General features: G+C 39.8%; 1 protein-coding gene across 6 annotated transcripts in view; it reads right to left on the bottom strand.

Moving 5' to 3' along the window:
* Positions 1-25,557, bottom strand: part of UBE3D (ubiquitin protein ligase E3D) — an 85,026-nt gene that overhangs the window by 16,673 nt on the left and 42,796 nt on the right. For 2 of the 6 annotated variants that reach the window (XM_027696483.1, XM_027696477.1), the window contains exon 9: positions 21,241-21,379. The exons of 1 other annotated variant lie outside the window; for it this stretch is intronic. In XM_027696483.1, coding sequence (XP_027552284.1) covers positions 21,241-21,379 — 139 coding nt within the window. Of the gene's footprint in view, positions 1-2,407; positions 2,565-12,310; positions 12,829-21,240; positions 21,380-25,557 lie in introns of those variants that run through there. 3 more of the 6 variants (XM_027696468.1, XM_027696461.1, XM_027696509.1) reach the window with 3 other exon arrangements.

The following is a 25,557-nucleotide window of genomic DNA, read 5'->3' as shown; positions in this document are numbered from 1 at the left end:
AGTTTGCTCCACAAGCCTGGAAACAGAAGAGAAAGGAATTTACATGTTTTCAGGCCAAGGGGATTTGGGAACTGTGCTCCCAAATAGGAGAGTAGGTAGCAGCATTAGCGTGTGTTCACCACAGAGCTGCGAAAAAATCTGGTTGCGAAAGTGCAAGAAGGTGACATGAATCATCTGAACACACTTCGGAAACACTCTGTGTGTTACACTAGTCTATTTAACTTAGGAAGCTGATTCCCTCAAGACCACCTATAATTAGCTAGAGATGAGGAACATTCAAGAGACAAATATAGATCATGCAGAGATGATGTATCAGCAGCCTGAAAATAATTAATATCCATCCTAATAATGCCACCTATTCCAAAAGACAATGCAACAGTTTACAAGACCCATAATGTCACAAAAGAACAGGAAAATAATATTTCATATGCACAAAAGTAGGCCACCCATCATACTCTGAAAAGGGATCCAAGAAAAAAAAATGGATTTTGAGGCAAGTTGTACTTATTTATCACAGCACACACATGGGCTTTGGCAGCACCCTGGATAACTGGTTGAAATGAGACCCATTTCAAAAGGAAATAGATTTTAAAACACTGGTGCCAGTCAAAGACATTAACTGCACACATGTATGGGATACTTAGGGACTGTTCGTCTCATTGGACTGGGATAATGCGATTATTTAGAGACTACTTTTGAACCAGTATTTGCACTCCCAACCTAACCATCACTGAAGAGATCTTGAGTGACATCTAACAGGTACAGTCAAGCCTACACTGTACAAACGGCTTCTTTGGGTCCCTACTCACCCTAATTAAACAATTAACTGCAACAACAGCCATCACCATGAACAGCAACTATTTCAGCAGAAGATGAGAACCAAGTGAGCCAGGAGGCAGTTCTTTCCAGATTCTCAATGAGACACAAGCAGTAAGTAGTACAGCATTAGCCTGCACATTGCTAGAGGCCCTGCTGACAAAAGACAATGAAGGGTCAAGGTACTCAATGCCCTCTTTGCCTCAGTCTTTACTGATATGATCAGCCTGCAGGAATCCAAATGCCCTGAGACCAGTAGGCAAGTCTGTAAGAAGAAGATTTACCCTTGGTGAAGGAGGACTGGGTAACAGAACACTTAAAGTGGACATACATCTGTATCACAAAAAGTGCTGCTAGCAAGTTGAAGGAGGTGATCCTTCACCTCAACTCAGCACTGGCAAGGTCACATCTGGAGTGCTAGTACAGGAAAGATATGGACTTACTGAAGCGAGATAAGGGCTAAGAATGGGCTAACAAGGGGCCATGAAGATGACTAAGGGATGGGAAGGAGCATCTTTCATATGGGGAGAGGTTGATAGCTGAGACTGTTAGGCCTGGAAAAGGTCCAGGAGGATCATATCAATGTGTAAAAATATCTGATGGGAGGGAGTGAAGGTGAGAAAGCCAGACTCTTCTCAGTAGTGCCCACTAACAGGACAAGGGGCAATAAGCTCAAATTGAAGAGCATGAAATTCCTTCTGAACACTTTTTGATGTAAAGATGGTAGAACACTGGCACAGGTGTCCCAGGGCGGTTGTGGAGTCTCTATCCTTAGAGATATTTAAAACCCAACTGGGCATGGTCCCAGACAACCTGCTCTAGCTGACTTGTGCTTTAGCAGGGGATTGGACTAGATGATATCAAGAGGTCACTTCCGACTTCAATGACTCTGTGGATATATTTCTGTTGCAGCATTTTTGAAGTGAACCAGCTAATTAACAAAGATTAGTAATTAAGGCATCCTTGAAGACAAACAGTTCAAATGTTTTGTAAAACCTACAAGCTGGACTTTTTCCACTTTTTTTGAGTGCAAGTTTCACATTCCCTCTTCATTTTGCTGCCTAAGTTTCCTTTTATATACCAACTTCCTTCATTCACTTGAAAGATACTGTAGTCAAATACTGCACAGAAAATACTTACGAATTAAACATTATCTTGTAGTTTTGGTTGACTCGCCTGCTCTTCTCCTTGCCTGCTCCTTTGCAACTTCTTTTCTTTATATTTCAATATAGTATGAATCTGTCCTTCAGCTGGTGGTTCCATGCAATCTATATTATTCTCTTCAAGCTTCTTTTTTCCCCCCTTCTTTTTCTTTGTCTGTTTTCCTGCCATTGAATACTTTCCGGTTGCAGATGAAAATAAGAATTAGGTCTTATTATTATGAGAACTTTTCTTGTACTGATAAAGATATTATTATTCAAAACAAAGCTATCATGGTTTCTTTAACAATGAGATTTTTATGTTAATTTTGATCTTCTTTTTAGAAAACATTAATGATCTTCAAGGAGAATTAATTTTCCGTATTCTTTCAATTGTTTTTCTTATTTTTTTAATCCAATCTTACCATCAACGGCAAGTATATATGAACAAAGTTTGCACTGGAGCTCCCTTAAGGTATCATTCTGGATTCCTGAAGTATAATTATTACAGCATATTGGTCTGCTCTACAACTTCCAAAATACTGTTTAAAACTTCTTCCTTAGGGCAAGGCCACAAAAAAAATATGCTGTTGAAACACGGCAAATTATCTGCATGATAAAAAAAAGATAATTTAGCACTTCACAAAGTTCAATGAATGAAAAATAGCATAAATCAGTAGAAATGTAGAAAGATGATAATCAAGAACAAGTTAGAAATATGCAAGATCCAAAGCTGAGGTCACAGCATGACCTTAAGGTCTGACTGAAATAACCTGAAGTTGTTAAAAATTTTACCAGCTTTATAAGATAAATATTGAGAACTACCAACGACTGAAACCAGGCACTTAACATTTCTGCATGAAAACCTTTAATACAACTGTATCAAGTAAATGAAAGAAAGAAAACTGAAAAATCGTTTGCCTCAAACTTTAAAAATAATCATTCTCCTGGACTTCTCACACTAAAACCCTTACTGCTTGACACACAATATGAACAGATATTTTTAATTTACTTTGAACATTTCCCACATCATTTCATTCACTTTGTATCCTGAATTTAAGCATTGTACTGCATACACAAATAAACAAACAAAATAAATCTCAAAAGGGATTTTGATCACCAAAACCCTCAATTTCCTTAGTAAGCCAAATTAAATAAGCATGGTTGTTGGTATGTGTAAGGACTGCTTTTATAATCCTACCTACCCTTAATTATTTAAAATAACTTATTTTTCCCTTAGCTTACTTTTTAAAATAGGATTTGTAGTCTTTAAATCACAGAGATCATTAAAAAACTCTCCTTTTTCCCCTTACATACATTTTATGCACAGTCATAGATACATGTCTACTGTGTATTACACAAAGTCCAACTAAAGAAAAAAAAATGCTTTGCACTTTTCCCTTTCTTTTATGACTGGCTGATTTTCTCTTCCCAACTATAAAACACAAACAAAGCCTGTTTAAAAGACAGAAAGACTGGAAGACAGGAGGAAAGAAAAGCACAGACCTTGAACACCAGGAGTAAAATTAAATTAGTTAACTGCTGAAAGCACGAAGCATTAATGAAATAGAAATAGAGAATTTTCCCCTTATGAGGAACATTTATTCAGTGTTAATTAAATTCTTTTATTCAAAATCTATACTCACCCAAGTGTAAAAATATTATATTATATCAATAACTGCAGAGTATAAGCAAGTACTATCCTATAAGCATCTTCTCCCCATCTAGTGGAATGAAGCCTTTAAATCATTTATATTGACTGAAGTCTTCAAAGAAAGGACAAAAAACCCAACAGAAAACCCCCTGCATGAACCAGAAGCCACAGTTATTACTTCACTTGTCTAACAAACAGCTATCAGAGATTAGCTTCAAGCATTTGCTTGTAAAGTTCACATGCAATAATGTTAATGACGAACTTTCAGAGAGTCTGCAATAATTATTTCTCTAAAATATATCCAGCTGGCTGGTTTATTCATTTGCAGGCCAGTTCTGCACCACTGAAGCCAAGGAGAGCTTTTATATTAACTTCAATAGGTTCAGGTCCTTGCCTACCATGTTGAGCTATCACCACAAACGCTTCAGGTGCATTTCTGTAATACCTCACAAACTAATTAAAAGCTATAACTACTAAGGGACCATCACTAGCATTTTTAAGATTACAAGACGAGAAATAAGCTCCTAAGTCTTCAGATGGACATTCTAAATGATTGCCTAACTTTCAAAAACACTCAGTATTTGTTCATTTGAATGCAAACACTAGGTAACCCAAAGTACTGGCAATTTTTATTGGAATGGCTAAAAATGGACTGGAAAGTCACTTCTGCATAAATAGAGCAGCATGTCAGATTAAGATTAAGTCTTTACGTGAAATTTTTTTTTCTGTGACTTGTATCTTCTTCAAGATGATCACCTTGTTGTAAAAAAATATTATGGGTTCTTCTGAGAATTATTTTCGAAGATTTAATCAGGTATTCAGCTGCATTGTAACTCATCTGAATGTAAGTTGGGAAAGGAGTGTAATTCAACAGTGACACTGCACTGTAATAAGTATTGGTACTTTAACCACTATCAGTACTGTTGAAAAGAGTCCCACTTGACTTCATTGTTTTGTATCAGGAACACATGCTTTGCCTTTGCAGGAAAGACTGAAATAAAATTATTAGCTAATAACTGTCACCAGGGGTTTCTTCAGCTACTGAGCTATACTTAAAAATACGTAAAGAGTGTCTCACTTCTGACAGTTCATTTTAACTAAATTCCAGGAACACAATAATTTCCAGGTGGAATTGGAGCTCTGCTTCATCTAAATTTGGTGTTGTAGATACAACCTTGTTGAATGCTAGAGGCCTCAGAAGATGATCCAAATACCAGGCAAACGGTAGAACAGTCTCCTTCCAAACTCCTCACACAGAAGTGGCTTAAAAAAACGTAATATTCTACTCAGTAGACTCAGTAGCTCTTTCAAAATCGGTCTAAGCATTAAGCCACATAGCTCACCATTCTTATTCACATACATCAAAATTCCTTTTTGTTTCAAATCTTATCAAATTTTGGCCTCACCAGAATCCTGTCTCCTTCTAGAAGAGTTCAGAGCCTCAGTACACTGTTGGAGCAGTGGAGTACTTCTCAAATTCCAGTTCTCCATTAGCATCAACATTTGAGCAGAGAAAACTTTACTTGAAATTAGTATTTACTTCTATGTTTAAATTTCAGTCCCTGAGGATTTACTAGCTATGTGGGATGTCATGTGGATTTATTTTTATTTGTTCTTGAATTTCTTCTCAAAGAACTCTAGGTTTAATATTTCAAACTGAAAAATTTCTTAATCTCCTTCACTAGTTACCAGGATTAAGTCCAGATTTTAAAAAGAACACTACATGAGAAGGTAAAAATATGTAGGAAACACAGAGTAGAAGAGGTGAGTAAACGCTTACAAAATACAATAAGTTTTAGACAGTATTTAGTCATATTCTACATCTCATCTTAAAACAGAGAAAGCATTCACTTAATGGAATATATCCCTAGGATAATCATGCAGAATAGACACTTCTGATTAATTTAACCAGTCACTAGCTACCGCTCTACAAAAATACAGCTGAAAATGCATTTCCTTTCTGTGGAAGCAGAGAATCCAAACCGAAATATGAAGGTTTCTGTATGTTCAGCAGACCTTTTTTTCTTTTAATTTAAGAAGGAAAGTTGATTCTACTTCATTTCAAAGTAGAATATAAAGCCCTGTTGTTACCCTCCCAGCCTCAGTTTTTCCATCTTACCTGAAAAGAGGCAAATACAAGTAGGCAACTGCAAGCACTAAAAGTTAGTTTCTAACCAGTGAAAAGGGGTAAGAACTACAGGGCTGTCTGTTCTAAAATTATATGGAAATAAAGTAAATTCGTATCCAATAGAAATTAGAAAGTAACACAGAAACTCAACAGTGCAGAAAACTCATGGAGGTTAACAAAGAGGAAAACAAGACAGTTCTAGAATTTAATTTCTGAAAATCTGGCAAATGATAAATGGAACAGACTTTGTATGAAAACATGAAATAAAGGGTAAACAGCAAGCTCTCTGGTGAGTTAAAAAGAAATATGTTAGGTAGTTACCCCCCCCATTGCACAATAATAGCCTTTTTTTTTTTATTTAGTGGGACATAGGAAATGTTATCAAAGACTGGAACATCAACAGATAGAAAAACTTCTATCTCAACTGAATTATGCAGCATACAATTATTGAACTAGGGTCAGTGGTACCAGTCACAGAAAGTGAGACTAACTGACCAGTACAACGTTCAGTAATTTTCAGGATCATATTTAGAAATGCCAGGCATTCTGGAAGAACTTGGAAGTGGACTGAGCAGCCAAAATAGTCAGTAAGATTAAAATAACATCTTCACTTGTACGAGTTTGCAGGCAACATAATTTTCCATGTAGCCAAGGTGCTTAATACTTACTTTTTTCTTCTATTTTCCTTATAAAACTCAAGCTCACGAAAAGCAACAGCAGGAATATAGCTCCCTGATGTTTCATCACTTCACAATGCCACAGCTCACAAAAATAATGAAGACTGGGAACTGGTGTTTTAAAATAGTCTCTTTCTCTATATACCATGCTTTTATAATTTACGTTAGTGATATGGGAATAATTTTTTAAATTTTCTTTTTCCATAAGGCAGAATCACTTCCCATTTTACTTGTCAAGCTACTGGGAGACAGATAAAGAAACATTAACCAGAAACCCTGGGAAAAGTCCAAAGAGCAATCACATTCTGCCCACCCAACACTCCCTGTGATCTCACTCAGCTACAGTATCTTCAGATTCCTGCAAGTTTTTCCACATCTTACTAAATGGTTGCCAGGTTTCACCTCAAGGCATAACAGCTTTCTGTTGAAGGCTAAACCGTTTCAGTATTTCAGTAGGTTGTGTTAATGCTTATACACCTTTTTGACCTTCTCTTTCTTCTTCCCACAGGAGTATTCCAAATCTTGCCTCAGAAGTTCTATAAAATGCATAGGCTGAGATACCTCCTCACACTCCCATGCATGGAACAGCTTGTTTAATTCAAAAGTAGTGAAGCTATTACAAATGAATATTCATACAACTGATCTTTTTTACTGGTCAAAGCAGCAAGCAACTTAGAAATGATGGAAATACTTTTGTCCTCTTTATGGCCAGTCAGAACTGTGCTGGTGTACGTCAATTGCAACAGCACCAGCCTACCGAAAGGGTAGTTGGTCCATTTTATCGGTTATACTTCCCTTCAGGCCTATCCCTGCCTCTGGACAGACAGTGATGTGACCTGTTTCTCCATGTCATATTTCTGCCCATTCTAGCTTTCCTATAACCCAAACCCAGCGTTTTCTTCCTTAAGAAGCAAGAGCTTTCAAGCTCTACCATTTGTCATCAGCCACCACCCCCAGAACACAGACCTATGATTTAATAACAGAGATTTAGAGCACACCACTCTCTTTACTGACATTGCAACTGAATGATGGACTTCAAGTTCTGAGGGAAGGCAAATTGTATGTTTCTCACTGGAGGCATTACTGACTTCTTCACCAAAAGATCCATTCCAGACTCATTTTCAACTGACAATAAAAAGAAGAGAACTTAACAACCCTCTTCCTTTTCGTCCACCATGTACTTTATCTTAGTCAAGTCATCGATTCTATTATTATGCTCTGGCTTTGCAGGCTCCTGTATATGTGTCCATTTGTCTCCTTGAAGACATCGCTACTGTTTCCAGCTCCTTAACACATAATGCTCCTGAGCTGCTCTAAGTGTCTTGGCAAGCTGACCCATCTATCAATAAAATGCTAGAATTTAGTGACATCCTCCTTCAGGATTCCTCAAAATTTTGTCATCTGTGATTACATCATACATATTTTCAGCCTACAGCTGAAATCTAACAGAGTTGGATCCATCCATTTTTAAAGCACTTTTAAACCTTCTAAGAAGCACCTTTATAAATACATCTGTTTTTCTGTACAGCTTTCTTGATTTCATAAGTAGCTTCAGAGCTTCCATCCAGACTCTTAATGAAAATGAACAATGTTGTAGCTTTGCATAACAACATGTATTCACCAAACACACAGCATAACAACATGAAATTTTAAGACAAATTTCCATTATAGAATCATTGTTGTCCAATGACTCAGCATTATGTGCAAAGCAACAGAGCTCTATGTAGCTGATAACCTGATTTCTGCAAATTTTTAGCTATGGCCTTGAAGCTTACACCTCACATAAATCAAGCTCTTAATTATAATCTGGATAGAGCTAAGACTAACTTAGAGATGCCAAGGTTTTGGAGGGAAGCAGCCCTATACAAACCATGTCAAATATATATTACAATATTTGGTTGCGCACAGGGCTAAATATATCTTTTGAGCAGAGCTTGTTTCTCGGTCACAAAGGCAACAGTCTCAGTTAATAAACAGAAATGGATGTTCTAGAAGTGTATCAGACCTCCCATAAGACTCTTTTTTATGTATATATTCAGGTACAGAAAATAAGAGAATCTGTCTTTTCCATAACACACTTGCAGGATGGTGTCTGTTGATAAAGAAGGCAAACTCTCAGTTTGTGTTTCATAGTACATTACCTACACAACTACTTGATAATTACAACATAAAAGCTACACTTTCAGATTTCAAAATTACTTGGGAAAAGCAGAAAGCTCACAATAGATGAAAACTGGGGGAAAAAAAAAAGAGTGGCACCAATCAGGCATTTTGATTCCTAATTAGTTCTGTCTTCATCCCTTTCTAGCGGTTGATACATGGGCTAAACCAGACCATCTAAACTGGATTCCTGCAATTAAGTGTACATTCACATCTAAATGGAAGATGACTGTATTGGTTTTGCACAGCAAGGTTTTGGTAGCAGGGGGCTACAGAGGTGGCTTCTGTGAGAAACTGCTAGAACTTCCCCTGTGTTCCAACAGATACAAATGCCAGCCAGCCCCAGGACAAATGCACCATTTGCCAAGGCCAAGCCTAGGAACAATGTTGGTAGTGTCTTTGGGACAACAGATTTAAGAAGAGGAAGAAAAATCTGTTGTAGGACAGCAGCTGGAGAGAGAAATGAGACTATATTAGAGGAACAACCGTGCAGACACCAAGGTCAGTGAAGAAGAGGGAGGAGGTCTTCCCAGACACCCCTCTGCAGCCTGTGACGAAGACAGTGGTGAGACATGTTCCCCTGCAGCCCACGGAGGTCCATGCTGGAGCAGACATTCACCCGTAGCCCCCGGAGGAACCCCTGCCAGAGCAGTGGATGCCTGAAGGATGCTGTGACCCCAAGGGAAGCCCGCACTGGAGCAGGCTCCTAGCAGGACCTTCGGACCCATGGAGACAGGAGCCCATGCAGGAGTAGCTTTGCTGGCGGGACTTGTGACCCCATGAGGGACACATACTGGAGCAGCCTGCTCCTGAAGAACTGCACCCCACGGAAGGGACACATGGTGGAACAGTTCATGAAGAACTGCAGACTGTGACACAGACACGTGTTGGAGAAGTTCATGGAGAACTGTCTTCCATGTGAGGGAACCCACACAGGAGAACAGGAAAAGTGTGAGAGTCCTCTGCCTGAAGAAGAAGGAGCAGCAGAGACAACGTGTGATGGAACTGACCACAGCCTCCATTCCCCATATCCTGCACTGCTGGGAGGAGGTGGTAGAGAACTGAGAACAAAGTCAAACATGAGAAGGGAGGAGTTGGGGGCAAGTGTTTTTAAGATTTGGTTTTACTTCTCATTATCCTGCTCTGATTTGATTGTTAACAAATTCAACTAATTTCTCCAAGTCAAATCTGTTTTGCCCATGACAGCAATTGGTGAATGATCTCTCCCCGTCTTTACTGTTGACCCATGAGCTGCTCATTTGTTTTTCTTCCCTGTTCAGCTGAGAAGGGAAGTGATAGAGCAGCTTTGGTGGGCAGCTGGCATTCAGCCAGGGTCAAACTACTACAATGACATACTTGAACTTCTTTTCTAAGAAAACTGCTTTGAAATGTATTACCAGATGCTTATGTAACAGGTGGCTTTTGCCATATTCTATGCAAAGGGAATTGCACACAAACAAGTTGTTCCTCTGGCAGATCTTCCCTCTCAAGCAGCGTGAGACTGTATTTTCAGAGAAGGCACTTGCCTGTGTGCTACATGTTCACTGCTTCTCATTTGGAGTACATGTGTTTTTTTGTAATTAAATCTACTTGTGTTTAGGATATGCCCATATTTGGTCTCTCTGACTTCTCTACTGGAGAACTGCCTTGGAAGAAAAGAAGCATTTACCTCTTCTGAGAAAACGGCAACAAATTTTGAAATTCAGGTCAAGGCCACTGCTCTCAAGGTTCTGATTCTCCATCACTGAACACTGAAGTAACAACAAAATTTTGTGTTTTCACAAGTAGGCTCAGCTTGCATTTTTCCCATTCATAGCTTCAGTTTAGGTTTGCATATGATTGATTTTGTTCTGTTTCAGATCAATATAAATGGGCAGCTCCTTTCCATTGGAGGAAATGTAGCCATGCCACATATTAGATAAGTGAGATATTACCTTCCCATCGGCATGTCCAAACCAGCCCCAGATATAACAAAACCATAGCCTAGAAATGAGAGCCTGTGCTACAGATATGGATGAGTCATATGGGGGCACATAAGGACATAAAGGTCATCGCTCAATAAGCTCCTGCATATGCAGAGCTGAACAATTCTCAGCCAGGAGACATTATGCTTTAATAGAGTTTATGCAGAATCAGTACGTAAAATTTTTGGTACACGTTCAACAAGGACTTAAAATACTAATTATAGTTCAATAAAAAAATTGCTCCATCTCAGCTTGAGGCCCCAAGGGTTAATGTTAAAAGAAATGGATAATCTCAGTGTCCAAGAAATATGCCTGAACACTTCAGAGATACTTTTAAAAGATAGTTTACAGCGAACACCAAGTAAGATAACCTGAGTCACATAATATAAATCAACTTAATATGGGACGATTAAGTACCAGACAAAAAAATTCCTTTTAACTGAACATGGAAATCTCTATAATTCTGCAAAGAAATATTCAGATTTGTCTTTGAAACAGTAACTCTCTTAATATCATTTGCTCGTCAGCATTCGTTCAATAGTTTTATAATTTTTTCCAAATTACTCTGCAGCATTTCAATAGATTTATTATGGCTCTTGGTAAATGCACATAAACATAAAAAAACTTCCACATATACATGTTATAACCTCTTTCATTTTAAAGTCAATGAAATATTTCTATGCATATTTTACAAAACTACATCTGCTTTCATGTACAAGGCTTGGGTACTTATTTCCTACTTAAAATAAATTGTTTTAAATTGAACTTAAAAACTTACATATAATGATCACAATTAAACCAGAAAATAAATCCTATGTCATCCTGACAATCTATCTGAGTTAGTCAAAACTGGAAAACGCACATAGTAGGCACTTTTATACTAACTAATCCATAAAAATCGAAACACCTTTATTTTGGGGAAAACAGGAGCAGCCAAAAGAGCCTGACACTAACTACACTGCGTTTCCTCACTGTAGTTTACATCATGTAAAACCCCTCAGTTAAGGGAAACAAAAATTATGGTGTTTCAACAGAGATTGAAATGTACTTGCAGTGGTTGCTCCGTACTACTGTCACTGTTCATTCAGAAGTTTCAGAGACATAAACATTCTCAAGCTTCACAGAAATATTTAAAAAATCCCCTTAATGGTCAAAAAAATTCCTGCAGTATTTAGGAAGCCATCTTTTGTCTGTGAAATATTACAGAATATACATATTCAGATGTATAATTCATTTTGAGGGAGATCCTTAGTTGGCAAATAATGGTGTGTGACTTTTAAAATGTTTAAAAAGATAAGAAGCTATTTTACTGCATAAATTGACTTATTTATTTTTCCTTTCTGGGATAGTTTAATAACAGGCACAATATTTTGAAAGCCATTCCTTCACTCTTGATATTTTCATTTCTTATATGACTATGGCACAAAGCATTTTGAAACAGAGTAGATCTCTGTCCTGTCTTTGTTGCTGTTTGACAGTGCTCCAAGGGAGGGGAATCCATCTTAAATAATATGTGCATCTTCCCCAGCTCCAAATGCCCAGAACAAATGGAGGAGCTGAGCTGAGCTGAGCTAGAGCTGATTTTCCTAAATTTTACTCAGCTGCTTGCTTCAAAAAGGATTGTCAGAAAACACAGGAGCATCTGCAGGTGTCCCCTATCTGCAGCTAACTACTTCTTCTCATAAATGATTTTGAAAGTGCTTTTTATGTATATAGACACACATAAAAAATATATGTATCAATTTTAAAAAACACCAAATATCAAGGGACACTTTAGCTTGGACCATGCATAGACCTGAGAGACAGCAGTAATTTTACATTTTGCTTTTCATGAGTCTTTGGAAACTCATACACTAGAGCCATTAAACTATAATGAATACTGTATTTGTTCATTCTTATGTTTTCTGAGCAACTTGCTGTCTATATAACTAAACCTGTTGCCTTTCACAAGCTTTCTGTACTTTATTAAGAGACTTTAAATGACAACTTAAATGACAGAGAACAGGTTGTTCTATGAGAAACCTCTGTTTTCCTCATTTTTTTGAAAGCAAAATAACTGCAAATGCGTTTTCCTTTCAGAGACTCTGGTAGGAATTCTTACTGCGATGGTAGAATGAATATTTTTGTTTTTTCTTAAACATTGCCTTCACTTCTCAACCAAAGCAGACAGTGTGCTGAAAGCTACCAGTGGCGCTGGGTGCAGCTCCAAAGACTATCAAGAGCTATTTGAAATGAAATTTTGAAATGGCTCAGAAGTTCTTAATCGCAATCTTCTTTCAATTTCATGCAACTGTAAAAGTAAAAATAAAACCATGATCTGTTTAACTCTGAAACTGTTGTTACAGTCTGTGGCCTTATGAATAGTGCCTTCAGAGGGGAAGTACCACTATTGTGGTTTCCCACAATAACAGCAGTGAGATAAAATTTGCTCAACAGCCCCATTTATCATCATAAAAATTCAATATCTAGGACATTTTCTGTTCACTGTGCTTGAACTCAGAGAAAGACGAGGTAAGGTTAGAAAAACACATCAGAGATTACTTGTCACTTTAAAGCACCTCCCTGTGTTAACTGTTTTGTGCCGTAGGCTCTAAAATGCCAAAACATCCTCCCAGACTGTGCTAAGAAGTAGCAGCTGAGCAGTTCTGTGATAAAGTACACGATAACTCAAGTGAGTGCTAGCTACAAGTGTTTGCAAGTATTAAGAATAATACACTAAGTAAAGCTCAACCATCCCTAAAGCAAAGGGCTGACAGCTCAGGTGGGTGGAGAGCCATAGAGATTAAGAGTGTAATAAGGTAACACAGCTTTCTGTGCAGTGTAATGGAGCTGAAGCAAAAGAGGCAAAACAATGCTCAGAGCAAAAGTAATCTAAAACAAAATTAATCTTCTAGTACCAAACTACTCTCTCCCTTCTTACTGCTTTTTTCATTGCTCCAGGATAAGTATCAAGTTCCTCATTCAATCCTATTCCCTTGACCTGAGACATTCTAAGTATGGGTGAGGGATTACAAGCCTGGGATAGAACAAATCAGGGCTGAAAAAAACATGTTATCCAGTAAACCTGGGGGCAGTGAAGAAGTGGTCTATCCACTTCGGTCCCTCAGTTTCCAGGCTCAAGCTTCTCAAGATTTAACTCTCTACAGTACACCAGCAAAATGTCAAAGCAATTGCACAGGTGAAATGAGAGATGAGCCAAAGACAATCTAATAAGTAGAATCAACAGACTGGGAAGCTTAAAAGTTGGCTGCAGTGAGCACCTTAAACCCAGAAGAGAGCTATGTAACATACTCTTCTGCTGCTCCTCTCTTCCAGGCTCCTCTAGCCACATAAATCACACTGAAAGATCTTTACAGGGTCAAAACAGAATTGAAAAGGATTTCAAATATTATGTTACTAAGCAGTAGCACACCATTGGAAAATAAAATGTAATTTATGTCTCGGCACAGATAAGGAGTCTGCTAAGCTAGTCCCAGAGAGCACTTCTGGAGCACAAGGCAGAACAGAGTTTATTACAGATTATTAGCAACTAAGCATTTCCTTTGTGTGCTTATTACATCCAATGCAAATAAAAGACTTGCCCAAATCGTTCTAACAGGAACGTAGCCTATGTACCCCTATGTGGTTGCGAGCTATGCTGGCGAGGGTTCATGCCCTCGGTAGGGTCGCCCATGCCAGACAGGTCAAAACCATAGGACCAGATAAACTACATCCCTGGGCAGGATGAGCTCGTTAGCCTTCTGGCAGTCATCCTAGGAGAAGGACAACTCTCATCCCAAACCCGGGCAGATGGAGCTCGCTTAGCCCTGGAAGGCCATCCATCTCAGAGAAGGTCACTCTAATCAAACCTACGTCCTGAGGACCTCGCTGCCACCGTCCAAGCTTGCTCAGCCCTGGCAGATGAACCTCAGGATTAAAGGGTGGGTTCAGTTCCGCGCATACTGCATCTCACCTAAAAAATCCATTGCGCAGGCTTGAAGGCTTTACCCACATGCAAAAAGTCCTGTAGTGACGGGCGAGGGTCGAAACGGTAGGTGAAAGATGCACTGGGAGCCGCAGACTCAACCCTGCATACAGGCGGTTCAGGATATTGGTCATTTGAGACTGACGGAGATGAGAGTCTCTTGGGGCAGCACCCTGAACGACCAAGCAGCCTTTTCAAGGACAGCACTGCTTGCTCCACTCGGAGAGGGGCCTAGAAAAGGTGGCCTAAACAAAGCTCATCTCCACCTTCACCCGGTTGGTTAACCGCAGACCAACGGGCATCTTCTTCCAATGCGGTCGCACAAAGAGCAAAAGACAAAGGCATGCACCTGCCTCCAAAGGTGTACCTAAATTAACTCTAGCATGTTGGAACATCAGAACCATGCTCGATTCTGCCAATAGTGGACGTCCTGAGCGACGTTCTGCCCTAATTGCCCATGAACTGGGTCGTCTCAACATCGACATTGCTGCTCTCAGTGAAGTTCGCCTTCACGAGGAAGGCAGCCTCAGAGAACATGGTGCCGGTTACACACTCTTCTGGTCAGGTAAGCTCAGAACCGAAAAACATCTCTCAGGTGTCGGCTTCATGATCAAAAACTCCATTGTCCCTAAACTCGAAAATCTGCCGACAGGTCACTCTGACCGCATTATCTCCCTACGCCTTCCACTAAACAACAAGCAACACGTTGTCATCTTCAGTATATATGCCCCAACTCTCCAAGCTGACCCTGCTGAAAAAGATAAATTTTACACTGACCTGCACTGTCTTACCCAAAAGGTGCCCGCAGATGATAAGATCATTATCCTTGGTGATTTCAACGCCAGAGTAGGTAAGAATTTTGAAGCCTGGAAAGGAGTATTAGGCAAGCATGGTGTTGGAAACTGCAACGATAATGGTCGACTTCTGCTAGAATTCTGTGCGGAGCAACAGTTCACCATCACCAATACTATCTTTCAGCAGAAAAATAGTCTGAAGACAACCTGGATGCACCCCAGGTCTAAGCATTGGCACCTCATTGATTATGTCTTGGTGCGACGGAGAGATGTCCGCGATGTCCTCCATACCCGCGTGATGCCCAGCGCAGAATGTCAAACAGACCATCGGCTTGTGCGCTGTAAACTCAACCTTTATCTCAAATTCAAACCCAAGAGGGGCAGTATCCCAAGGAGAAGACTCCAAGTTAACGATCTCCAATCAGCCACAGTAAGAGAAAGATTCCAGGCAAACCTTCAAACTAAGCTTGATAACCATTCCACAGATTCTGCAGTTTCCTCTCCCGAAACAATTTGGCAGCATATTAAAAGTAGCATCCTGCAATCCTCTGAAGAATCCTTAGGGTTCTCCCTCAAGAAGAACAAGGACTGGTTTGATGAAAATAATCAAGAAATCCAGGAATTGTTGAGGAAGAAGAGAACCGCCCACCAAGCACACCTTGCACTGCCATCCTGTCACGCAAGAAAAACAGCCTTTCGTCTTGCTTGCAGCAAGCTCCAACAGAAACTCCGTGACATCCAGAACAAATGGTGGACCGATCTAGCTGCAAAAACTCAACTATGTGCAGATACAGGGGATCACAAAGGATTCTATGAGGCCCTGAAAACAGCATACGGGCCTACATACCAAGTCCAAAGCCCACTACTCAGTGCAGATGGTCAAACGCTTCTGACAGATCAAACCTCCATTCTGAATAGATGGTCTGAACACTTTCAGACTCTTTTCAGTACCAACCGTGTAGTACAAGACTCAGCAATTCAGTCCATCACACAACAACCGGTGAAATACGAATTGGATACTGCCCCCACTCTAGGAGAAACCCTCAAGGCCATACAGCAGGTGAAAATCAGCAAGGCAGCTGGGGTTGATGGAATCCCACCCGAAGTCTGGAAACATGGGGGCCTTGCACTCCATGCTAAATTTCATGAGCTTGTGGTGCGCTGTTGGGAACTAGGCGAACTACCATCAGACCTTCGTGATGCAGTCATCATCACCTTGTATAAGAAGAAAGGTACTAAATCAGACTGCTCAAATTACCGTGGTATTACTCTGCTCTCCATTGCTGGCAAAATCTTGGCAAGAATACTCCTGAACAGACTAATACCCGCTATAGCAGAAGAAATTCTACCTGAAAGTCAGTGTGGCTTCAGAGCCAACGGGAGCACCACAGACATGATATTTGTTCTCAGACAACTGCAAGAGAAGTGTAGGGAACAGAACAAAGGTCTCTACGTAACCTTTGTCGACCTCACCAAGGCTTTCGATACTGTGAGCAGAAAAGGTCTTTGGCAGATTTTGGAACGTTTAGGTTGTCCCCCCAAGTTCCTTAAAATGATCATCTCACTTCATGAGGATCAGCACGGCCAAGTCAGATATGGCAACACACTTTCTGAGCCCTTTCTAATAAAGAATGGTGTGAAACAAGGCTGCGTTCTTGCTCCTACCCTATTCACAGTCTTTTTCAGTATGATGCTCCAAAGGGCCTCGGCAGACCTCGATGATCAGGACGGTATCTACATTCGATATCGTACTGATGGAAGCCTATTCAACCTAAGGCGACTGAAGGCCCATACTAAGACCCTAAACCATCTTGTCCGGGAGCTGCTCTATGCTGATGACGCCGCCCTTGTTGCCCACACAGAAGCAGCTCTGCAGCGTTTAACATCCTGCTTTGCAGAGGCTGCTGAGCTCTTTGGGCTGGAAGTCAGCTTAAAGAAGACAGAAGTTCTCCATCAGCCTGCACCTCAGGAAGTCCCCCACCGTCCCCACATCACCATCGGCCAGTCAGAACTCAATTCAGTCCAACAGTTTAATTACCTAGGCAGCCTCATCTCCTCAGATGGTAAGATTGATGGGGAGATAGACAATAGGTTAGCGAAGGCATACAGTGCTTTTGGAAAACTCCATAAACGAGTTTGGCGTAATAAACACTTGAAGAAAAGCACCAAGATCAGTGTTTACAGAGCCATAGTGCTGTCTACTCTTTTATATGGTTCCGAATCATGGGTCATCTACCGCCACCACCTGCGTCTCCTAGAACGCTTCCATCAACGCTGCCTCCGTACAATCCTTAACATCCATTGGTCAGACTATGTGACCAATACATCTGTTCTCGAACAGGCAGCAATTACGAGTATTGAGGCCATGTTACTGAGAACGCAACTGCGTTGGGCAGGGCACGTCTCTAGGATGAAGGACCACCGCCTCCCTAAGATCCTGCTCTATGGTGAACTTGCCACTGGCTGCCGCAAGAGGAGCTCCAAAGAAAAGATACAAGGACTCCCTGAAGCAACAACTCAGCCTCGGGCATATTGATCACCATAACTGGTCCACTCTGGCCTCTAATCGGGAGGCCTGGAGACAGACCATTTATAACGCTGCTGATGCTTTTGAGAAGGCACGCAGGATCACTCTTGAGGAGAAAAGACAACGCAGAAAGAATCGAACCTTGCAGAATATACCCTCTAAGGAGTCTTTCTGCTGTGTCTTTTGCAACCGGACTTGCCTTTCTCGTATTGGCCTTTTTAGCCACCAACGCGCTTGCATGAAAAATGGGTAGAGCCCTTCCCAAATCTTCGTTCGCGAAGCCTAGCCATGATGACATCCAATGCATATGTATACTGACTAAAATTTTGGCTTATCAACACTGCAGTATTGTAATATAACTGAGAGAGAAAATACATTCTCAAAAACACGGGTGTGGTTGAGATCATTTTTGGTTACCTAATTTAAAACAATAGGCTTTTTAAAAGCTATACTGACATGGTATCAGATGTTAAACCATAACTTTTAGATCACCACAAATACAGCTGCAAGTCCTGTATCCAAATACTGTATCAAAACATAAAGAAAAGCACCAGTAGAAAGTAATGGTCCATTTTGCTCCTCGCAACGCATCCAACAGTGGAAACACTTACGCAAGGAGAACACTCTGGCAATTTCTGGGGTCATTTTTCCTTTTAACTTCTCCAGCATTCAGCTGTGAGAGCCTGGTCCCCTGTTGAACAAGACTGCCATGTGTCATACCAGGAAATTCTGCAATTATTTTCAGTTCAAATAGTTTTATTGTAATACAGAATTACAATGCTTCAATTTTTTTTCTAGGCTACTGACAGAAATATGTATAAAACAAAATAAAACAAAACTAGTTTTTGTTTTGCTATTACTCCAGTAAGATACATGAAATATCAGTTTTCAATTAGTGCCCTTTTATTACTCCCTGTTTGACTCACAATCTTCACTATTTTGGATGAAGAGGGATCTTACGCTCAGGAAACAGCACATTTAAATATCATTATTCAAGCTCTCTGCAGATCTTTCCAACTTTTCCCAATAAAAATACAGAAAAACTAGGACCAGTAATTCTAATATTTGCTGTACTGAAAGCGAACATGAGTAGAATGAAACAAGCCAGAAAAAAAAAATTCTAAGGCTGACAGACCGCTGTAAAGCACCAGTGAAAAGCTTGGGCAAACTTTGTTTCTGCTTCATGGATTCACAAACTGAGATCTAAACAAGGTTTGCAAGGATAAAAATAAACAAACCAATATTTTCCTGGACAGTGTTTGCCCTCTAGGACAAACACTTGGTGATATTCACTGTCTGGCAAGGAGAATGACAGTTGGAGTCAGAGAAGTTTATCAAAAAAGCCATCTTCCTTTCCTCCCACTTGGCAGAATATACCATTACCTTAGCAGAGCAGGTTTCAGAACTTGGGCTTTTCAAAAACTATGAATTTTTACCTTGTGTGTTGCTATAAAAGCACAGACACTAGGAATCACCTCAAAATATAGTATCTTCAGCCTGAAATTCTGTTTGCAACCAAGACTGGACATTGCCACATCACCAACTTTGACACACAGGCGTGCAAACCACAATCTGCACAGGCCGGTGCTGGAAGACACCATTTCCTTTGGTTTAGCAAAGCACTGTGACATTTCCCTTCATCTGTTCCATGGAAATCTGGGGCTGAAAGGCCATAGTCAGAGGGTCTCCAGGGGATGAATGGGGCTTTCCCACCCCACAGCTGACGTAACTCTATGCCTGGCTCAATTCCAGGCCCTGCACATGTGCCTCTAGGGTGACAGTTCCTTTATAGAGACAGCCTCACAAAGCTAAAATGACCCAGGAGCAGTCAAGCACAACCATGGAGCGAACGATAAGGAAAAAGAAAACTCTGATATTCTGTGCACTCCAAGAAAAAACCCTTCCTGAGCTTACTTATTTATACCTGACTTCATACTTGACAGCCATTTATCACTTCCTACCTCTACCCCAACACACAAATCAAAGGGAATCCTGAATGCACGACCTGGGACTGAGTACATACAGAAACAATGTAGGACATACAGCTTTGGCATACATGAAGAGACTCCTATTTAATCTATCATGTGTAAAGCAGAGAAGATTTTACCAGAGATTACTGGCAATGTAATGAACAAGGAATAGATCCTGCTGGATTAGACAACGAAAATGTTCATTTCTTAATAGGAAATACACGGACCATTCAACTGCATGGATAACTAGTACTGGCCAATTCTTGAAATTACAAATTGTTGCAATCTCACTGTGCTGGTATCCAGGAGATTCTTCAATTTTATGGCCTCTGAATGTACAACAGAATAACAATTCTACCCTTGGGTATTAAAATAATATGTTGAAACAATCAATGGCTGCTGCCATACCCAAATGTTTACCATATACAGATCCCCCACTTCCAAGCTCACAAGATGCAAAGCGAGCAGCCAATACAGGTGCATACTTATTTCCTAACATCTAGAGGAGTTTTCAGCAGTTGTACATCAGTGTAACTCCACTAAAATCTATTACTTGATTTTGGCTTATGACCATGTTCTTTCTGGCTCCAAAATTCTACAATAACACTATTTTTCAGTAAACATAACTCAGGAACACTCATTAAACAGGCCTTAACTTAAAACAGGAAGTAGGGACAAACAAAAGCTACCTGATTTCATGTTACAAACTGTTTAGGACACTCAGTCCCACTAAGACAATGATTCTTCTACAGCTGTCAAAACAAACAGATTCAGTTACACTTACTGCTCAACAGCTGGTTACTTTAGATTTGCATCAATACACAAGTGATGGACTATGTAACTACAAGGGAAGACAGAAGCATCGTAAAAAGGCTGAGTTGCTATGTCATTTCATCATGAATTCAGTTGACTGTGTATTGCATTTGTAAAAATCCTAGTCTCCAGACACATAATAGATACATATCACAATGTAACACACCTGCAACAATGTTTTCTTAGGAAAACTTCTGTGAGTGCTTCTGTGAGTAACATACAGAAGAACACTGGAGAAAACTCCGAATGCTTCACTCCAAATTTTATAGGTTTCCACCACTGAAAATCTTTACTTTTTGCTGAAGATTTTTATTGTTTTTTAAGCCAACGAGATTTTATATAATGATTCTAACTACTCCAGCCCAAGTTGATGAAATTTCTTTAAACATCTAATTTAATTTAAGCAGTGATTCATTGTTTAAAGATCCAATGACATTTCCTGCCTTGATCTAAATTTAATACAATTGAAAGAAACTGAGCACTACAAGAAGTCATCCATTGCTATATTTAATATAATGGAGAGTCATGCAACCACAGAATATAAGCCTTTACTCTGAAAAGGTTTATGGGCCCCAGGAACCTCTCTTTCTCCTAAAAGTAACACCTTTATACTGAAATAGCACCTATTCCTTACCTGAAAAGAGTTCATGCATCGAAGTGAAGGTGGAAGAGATGCGGTGCTCAAACCCAGCATTAGCAGTAATTCCAAACATGTTTCTGATGGAAACTTTAAAGGATGAACTCCCATATCATTTTCCCATGCATCAGCAAGGCTATAAAGTATAAAAAAAAAAAAAGACCTTTTTCATTTTCTTAAAATATATCTAAACCATAAGTTTCAAGTATTAGAATTTGTCTTATTATTGTGAAAAAAAAACTCCTTTCGCATTTTCCTTGTAAAAGTCAGTGTGTTTTACCAAAAGACAAGGTGAATTTAGATAGAGTACCTTAACCATATCACCAACTGTTAAAAACAATGTGAAAGGAAAACTTAGCATACATAAGAGAAATTCACTCATGTTTCTAATGCAAAGTTTCATTCCTTTGGAACAAAATTTCCTCTGTCACTGGCAATTTTTCAAACTGATGTTCATGATGCTCACACCGCAAACTTACTAACAGTCTACACCAAGCAAAAACTCAATTCCAGTTCATTTTATACAGCTTTCTGCTTTAGATGTATTAAAAGAATAAAGATTTCTACAGCTTTAAGAATTAAGATTTCTAAAGCACATTCCTATAATCTGTTCCCACTACTGCATGCTGAAGAACAAGATTAGTTCAACCAGATTTACTCGAAACACAAGATCGTTCCACTTCCTATTGTTCAGGCTTATTTCTTCCATAATGTACAAACTGATAGACTGATCAGTGATCCAGTTACTTTAATAATTTTGCCTTCCATTTTATGCTCATGAGCAGCTAGTAGCAGATACTCCAAAGTAAGATGGATGACAATTATTCTCAGCAGACCTGAGAGCGTCAGTTTGGAAGACAATGCTAGCTAGCCTTCCATGTCTAAGACTTCAAAATTTCAATAAATAATTTTAGAGTCAGCTTTCACTTTTAAATTCCTGCAGCTCTTCCAGCTGAACCACTGCTTGTGAACATATCAGCTTATTTTAACATATGTCCTGGTTAGAACGGCTGGGACCAATTCATCACTGGATGGGTGTAACCCAAAACTGTGTATTCTATAGCCTCCATGTCATTTCCCAAAAACTGTTGTCAGTAGAGGCCTGCAAGGTGGGAAGATGTTCCTGTACCCTTCTATGGAATTCCCCGCTCTGATACCCTTTTATGGAATTCCCCGCTCTGATACCCTTATATGGAGGAGGGACTGAGCATCCGCATGCCCTTTTATGGAATTCCCTACTCTGAGGGAGGGACTGAGCACTCCCGCCTGAACTGGAGAGTATATAACTGGGAGTTTCAGAACCTTGCCACCTCTCGTGGGATCCAGAGGAATACTGCAGACCACTGCCTTCAACTAGACTGCAGACCACCGCGTTCAACCAGACTGAGACCACCACCCTCGACTGGACTGCAATCACCACTTCTGACCAGACTGCAGCAGCTCTCCCACCAGCAGGTTTATCCCCTCTCCCTTTGCTTTGGACTCGGGGGTGGGCCAAGGTACATCACTCTTGTTCATACCCCAGGGTGCTGGGTTGTACATTTGGGTTTTGTGGGTTAAAACCAATTGTCTGTCTGTATAATTGTACTTATTGCATTATTTTAATAAATTCTTATTCTGACTTATAAATCTCTCTTTTGAATTGAGTTCATTTTCCCTTGCTGGTTAACTTTTAAACCAGCACAACATACTATCCAGAAGTAGTTGCATTTTTTAAACACCCAGAAGAGCAGTTATGACCCCAATATTCAGAATGGTGAAAACTGGGCAAATATTGTCTTCACACTATCTGTTTCCTTCTGGACAGTTCTCATTCTCTCAGGTCTCCCAAACCCAACGATTCTCTGTAAAGTCCTGCTTCTTACACATAGTCTTGCTTATACACTTATTGTGCATAGCACCTTTTTAGCTCTTCTACAAGACAATCCTACTTAGTGTAATTTACACATCTTTCTTCAAAGAGTGGGTGTATTTTCATTTTCTTACCTCCATTTGTCTGAAATGGCCTCTTGAATTTCAACTATTTGGGTTTTTTCTTTCCTAATATCTACATTTTTTCCTCCTTCCTCACTTATCTACGGGTATGTAAGAATCCAATTCTGCTTCAGTACATAGAAGTGAGACCTACAATCCAGTCAAGGTCAGAGGGGCCTCAACCTCCCTAAAAAAAGGAGTGCTTTCTCTCACTCTGTTTATTTTTTTTAATCCACAATAAAAGACAAAGAGAATCATACCACAACTAGATTACCAAATACACCATGTCTTTTCTCAGCCTTCACTAGAGTGGGTCACTTTGACAAAAGAAGGTCTAAGCTTTACACAGTAAGGAGACGAAGGAAGGCACTTTGGTATAGGCACCCTCTGACTCCTCTAATGGCAGTGCACCATTTAAGATCTCCACATATGTCTGAGATGCTACAAAAGGGCAGAGGCCAAAACCTGTCACACATTAACAGCATTATAATATGTACTATCTCACTGGACAATTATACTGTGCCACACAGATCTGGAAAAGCTGTTAAAAGCTACCACAAAAGAAACCCCCAATTGTCTTCTAGAACTGGAAGGTGAAAAGTTTAGAAGACACCCCGGAGTATTTTCACTATTGAAAGATACAAGCCTTCAGTTAAGTCCCAAATACTATATCTATATTGAAAGGAAGCAGGATTCTTTTAAAAGACTACACAAGAGATCAAGCCCAGAAAAGGTAGCCCTGGTCCAGAGATCCAGGTTGGATGGGGCTCTGAGCAACCTGGTCTAGTGGAAAGTTTCCCTGCCCACAGTAGGGGGATTGGAACTAGATGACCTTTAAGGTCCCTTCCAACCCAAACCATTCTATGATTCTATAAATATTCCAGAAGGAACACTCAATGGTCAGTTGATGAGCACTGAGCAGCCAGTAACCAAGGAGTCTTGTTAACTGTAATCCAGAACTGAGTTTTATATTTCATTATCACTTCATAATTTCATTTCCACACATAATTTGAAACTTACCTTTATATGTTCCTTACTCAGTGTTTGTTCTACATTTTTTACAATGTGGTGATAGAGGCAAATTTAGGTGAAGCTAGTAAAATTGGGGCTTTCTATTTTTCAGAAATCAGCAAGTCTAAACAAAGCACTGTGCAAGCACCTTCAAACACAGCTAGAGAATTTGGAGATTGGAGGTGATATGCTAAGGTTCTGGGTCTTGGGAAGGTGTTTCCACAGATCAACACCCTCTCTGCAAAGAAACTTTTCAGAACTCCAAGCAATATTGAAAACATCACAACTTACTTTAGTACCCTGATTCTATTCTTGTGTTTTGATTTGAGGATTTTTTGGAGATGCCTCCTTGTTTTAAAGTCCAACTAGTACAGCCCTGACACTGAACAAGGGCTTTTTTTTGTGGCTGTTGGTTTATTTGAGGGAAAGAATGTTTGCGTAAAGACATTTGGCCTAACTATATTGCAATTCTTGTTTATTAATTGCTCAGTTATTAGTATTTCGTGAAATTATTCCAGTGTATTCCCTTACTACAAACAAACCATGTGTATCCTAGCACTAACTGCTCCAGGAACACTCATGTTAGGAATTAGTCTTTGCTACTTGTCCTTTAGCAGCATTTAACACAAGTGGTTGTGGGAAGTCACTGCTTTATTAGATCCTTTCTCTTTGTTCTTTTTTAACTCTATTATTTTTAGAAGCATTTTTCCCTAATCTTTATAGTAGAGGAAGGAGAAAAGTACCTATGCTTAAAACAAAAGCAAAACAAAACATGAAGAACCCACTGTTTTTCACCTTAGTTTCACAGTTTTTCTGTGTAAGGAGAGTTGTCTCACTTCCAGTACAGGACAGGAAACAGTTTGCTTTCCATTTACTGGAAGAGGTAGATTGGCTGCTAATGCTCCTCAGGAGAGTGAGCATTCATGGAGGACAACTCAGCCCATCAGCTCAGCGTTTCCTCCCAGACTAATCTGCAATGCCAACAGAGCTCCTCAAACATGTAAACAAAACCGGGTTTTGCTCTCCTGATCTTAACGGAAAAACAAAAAAAAAATCAATTTGACATTAAGATAGGGCAAATTGTCAGAAGGAGATTTTGGAAGGGCTGAAGAAGAAGACAAGAAAGAAACGTGTAGGACTCAGATGTGTGCAGGGTAACTTTGGATGTAGGGCTTTGCATCCATGTGGTCTCTTCTGCTACTTCTTAATACTTTTACTCAGCAATGAATTCTTGCTTATAAGCTTCTCTTGAGTGAAAGCAGTGTGAATAAAGGCAGAAGACAGCATAATTCCCAAAGAAGACAGCACAGCTTGCTATGCTGACTGAAA

This window comes from Neopelma chrysocephalum, unplaced genomic scaffold (genome assembly GCF_003984885.1).
Source record: "Neopelma chrysocephalum unplaced genomic scaffold, ASM398488v2 Primary Assembly neopelma1_23b, whole genome shotgun sequence".
Lineage (NCBI taxonomy): Eukaryota > Metazoa > Chordata > Aves > Passeriformes > Pipridae > Neopelma > Neopelma chrysocephalum.
Note: the sequence above shows the minus strand (reverse complement) of the source record. Positions and strands in the feature narration are given on the sequence as shown.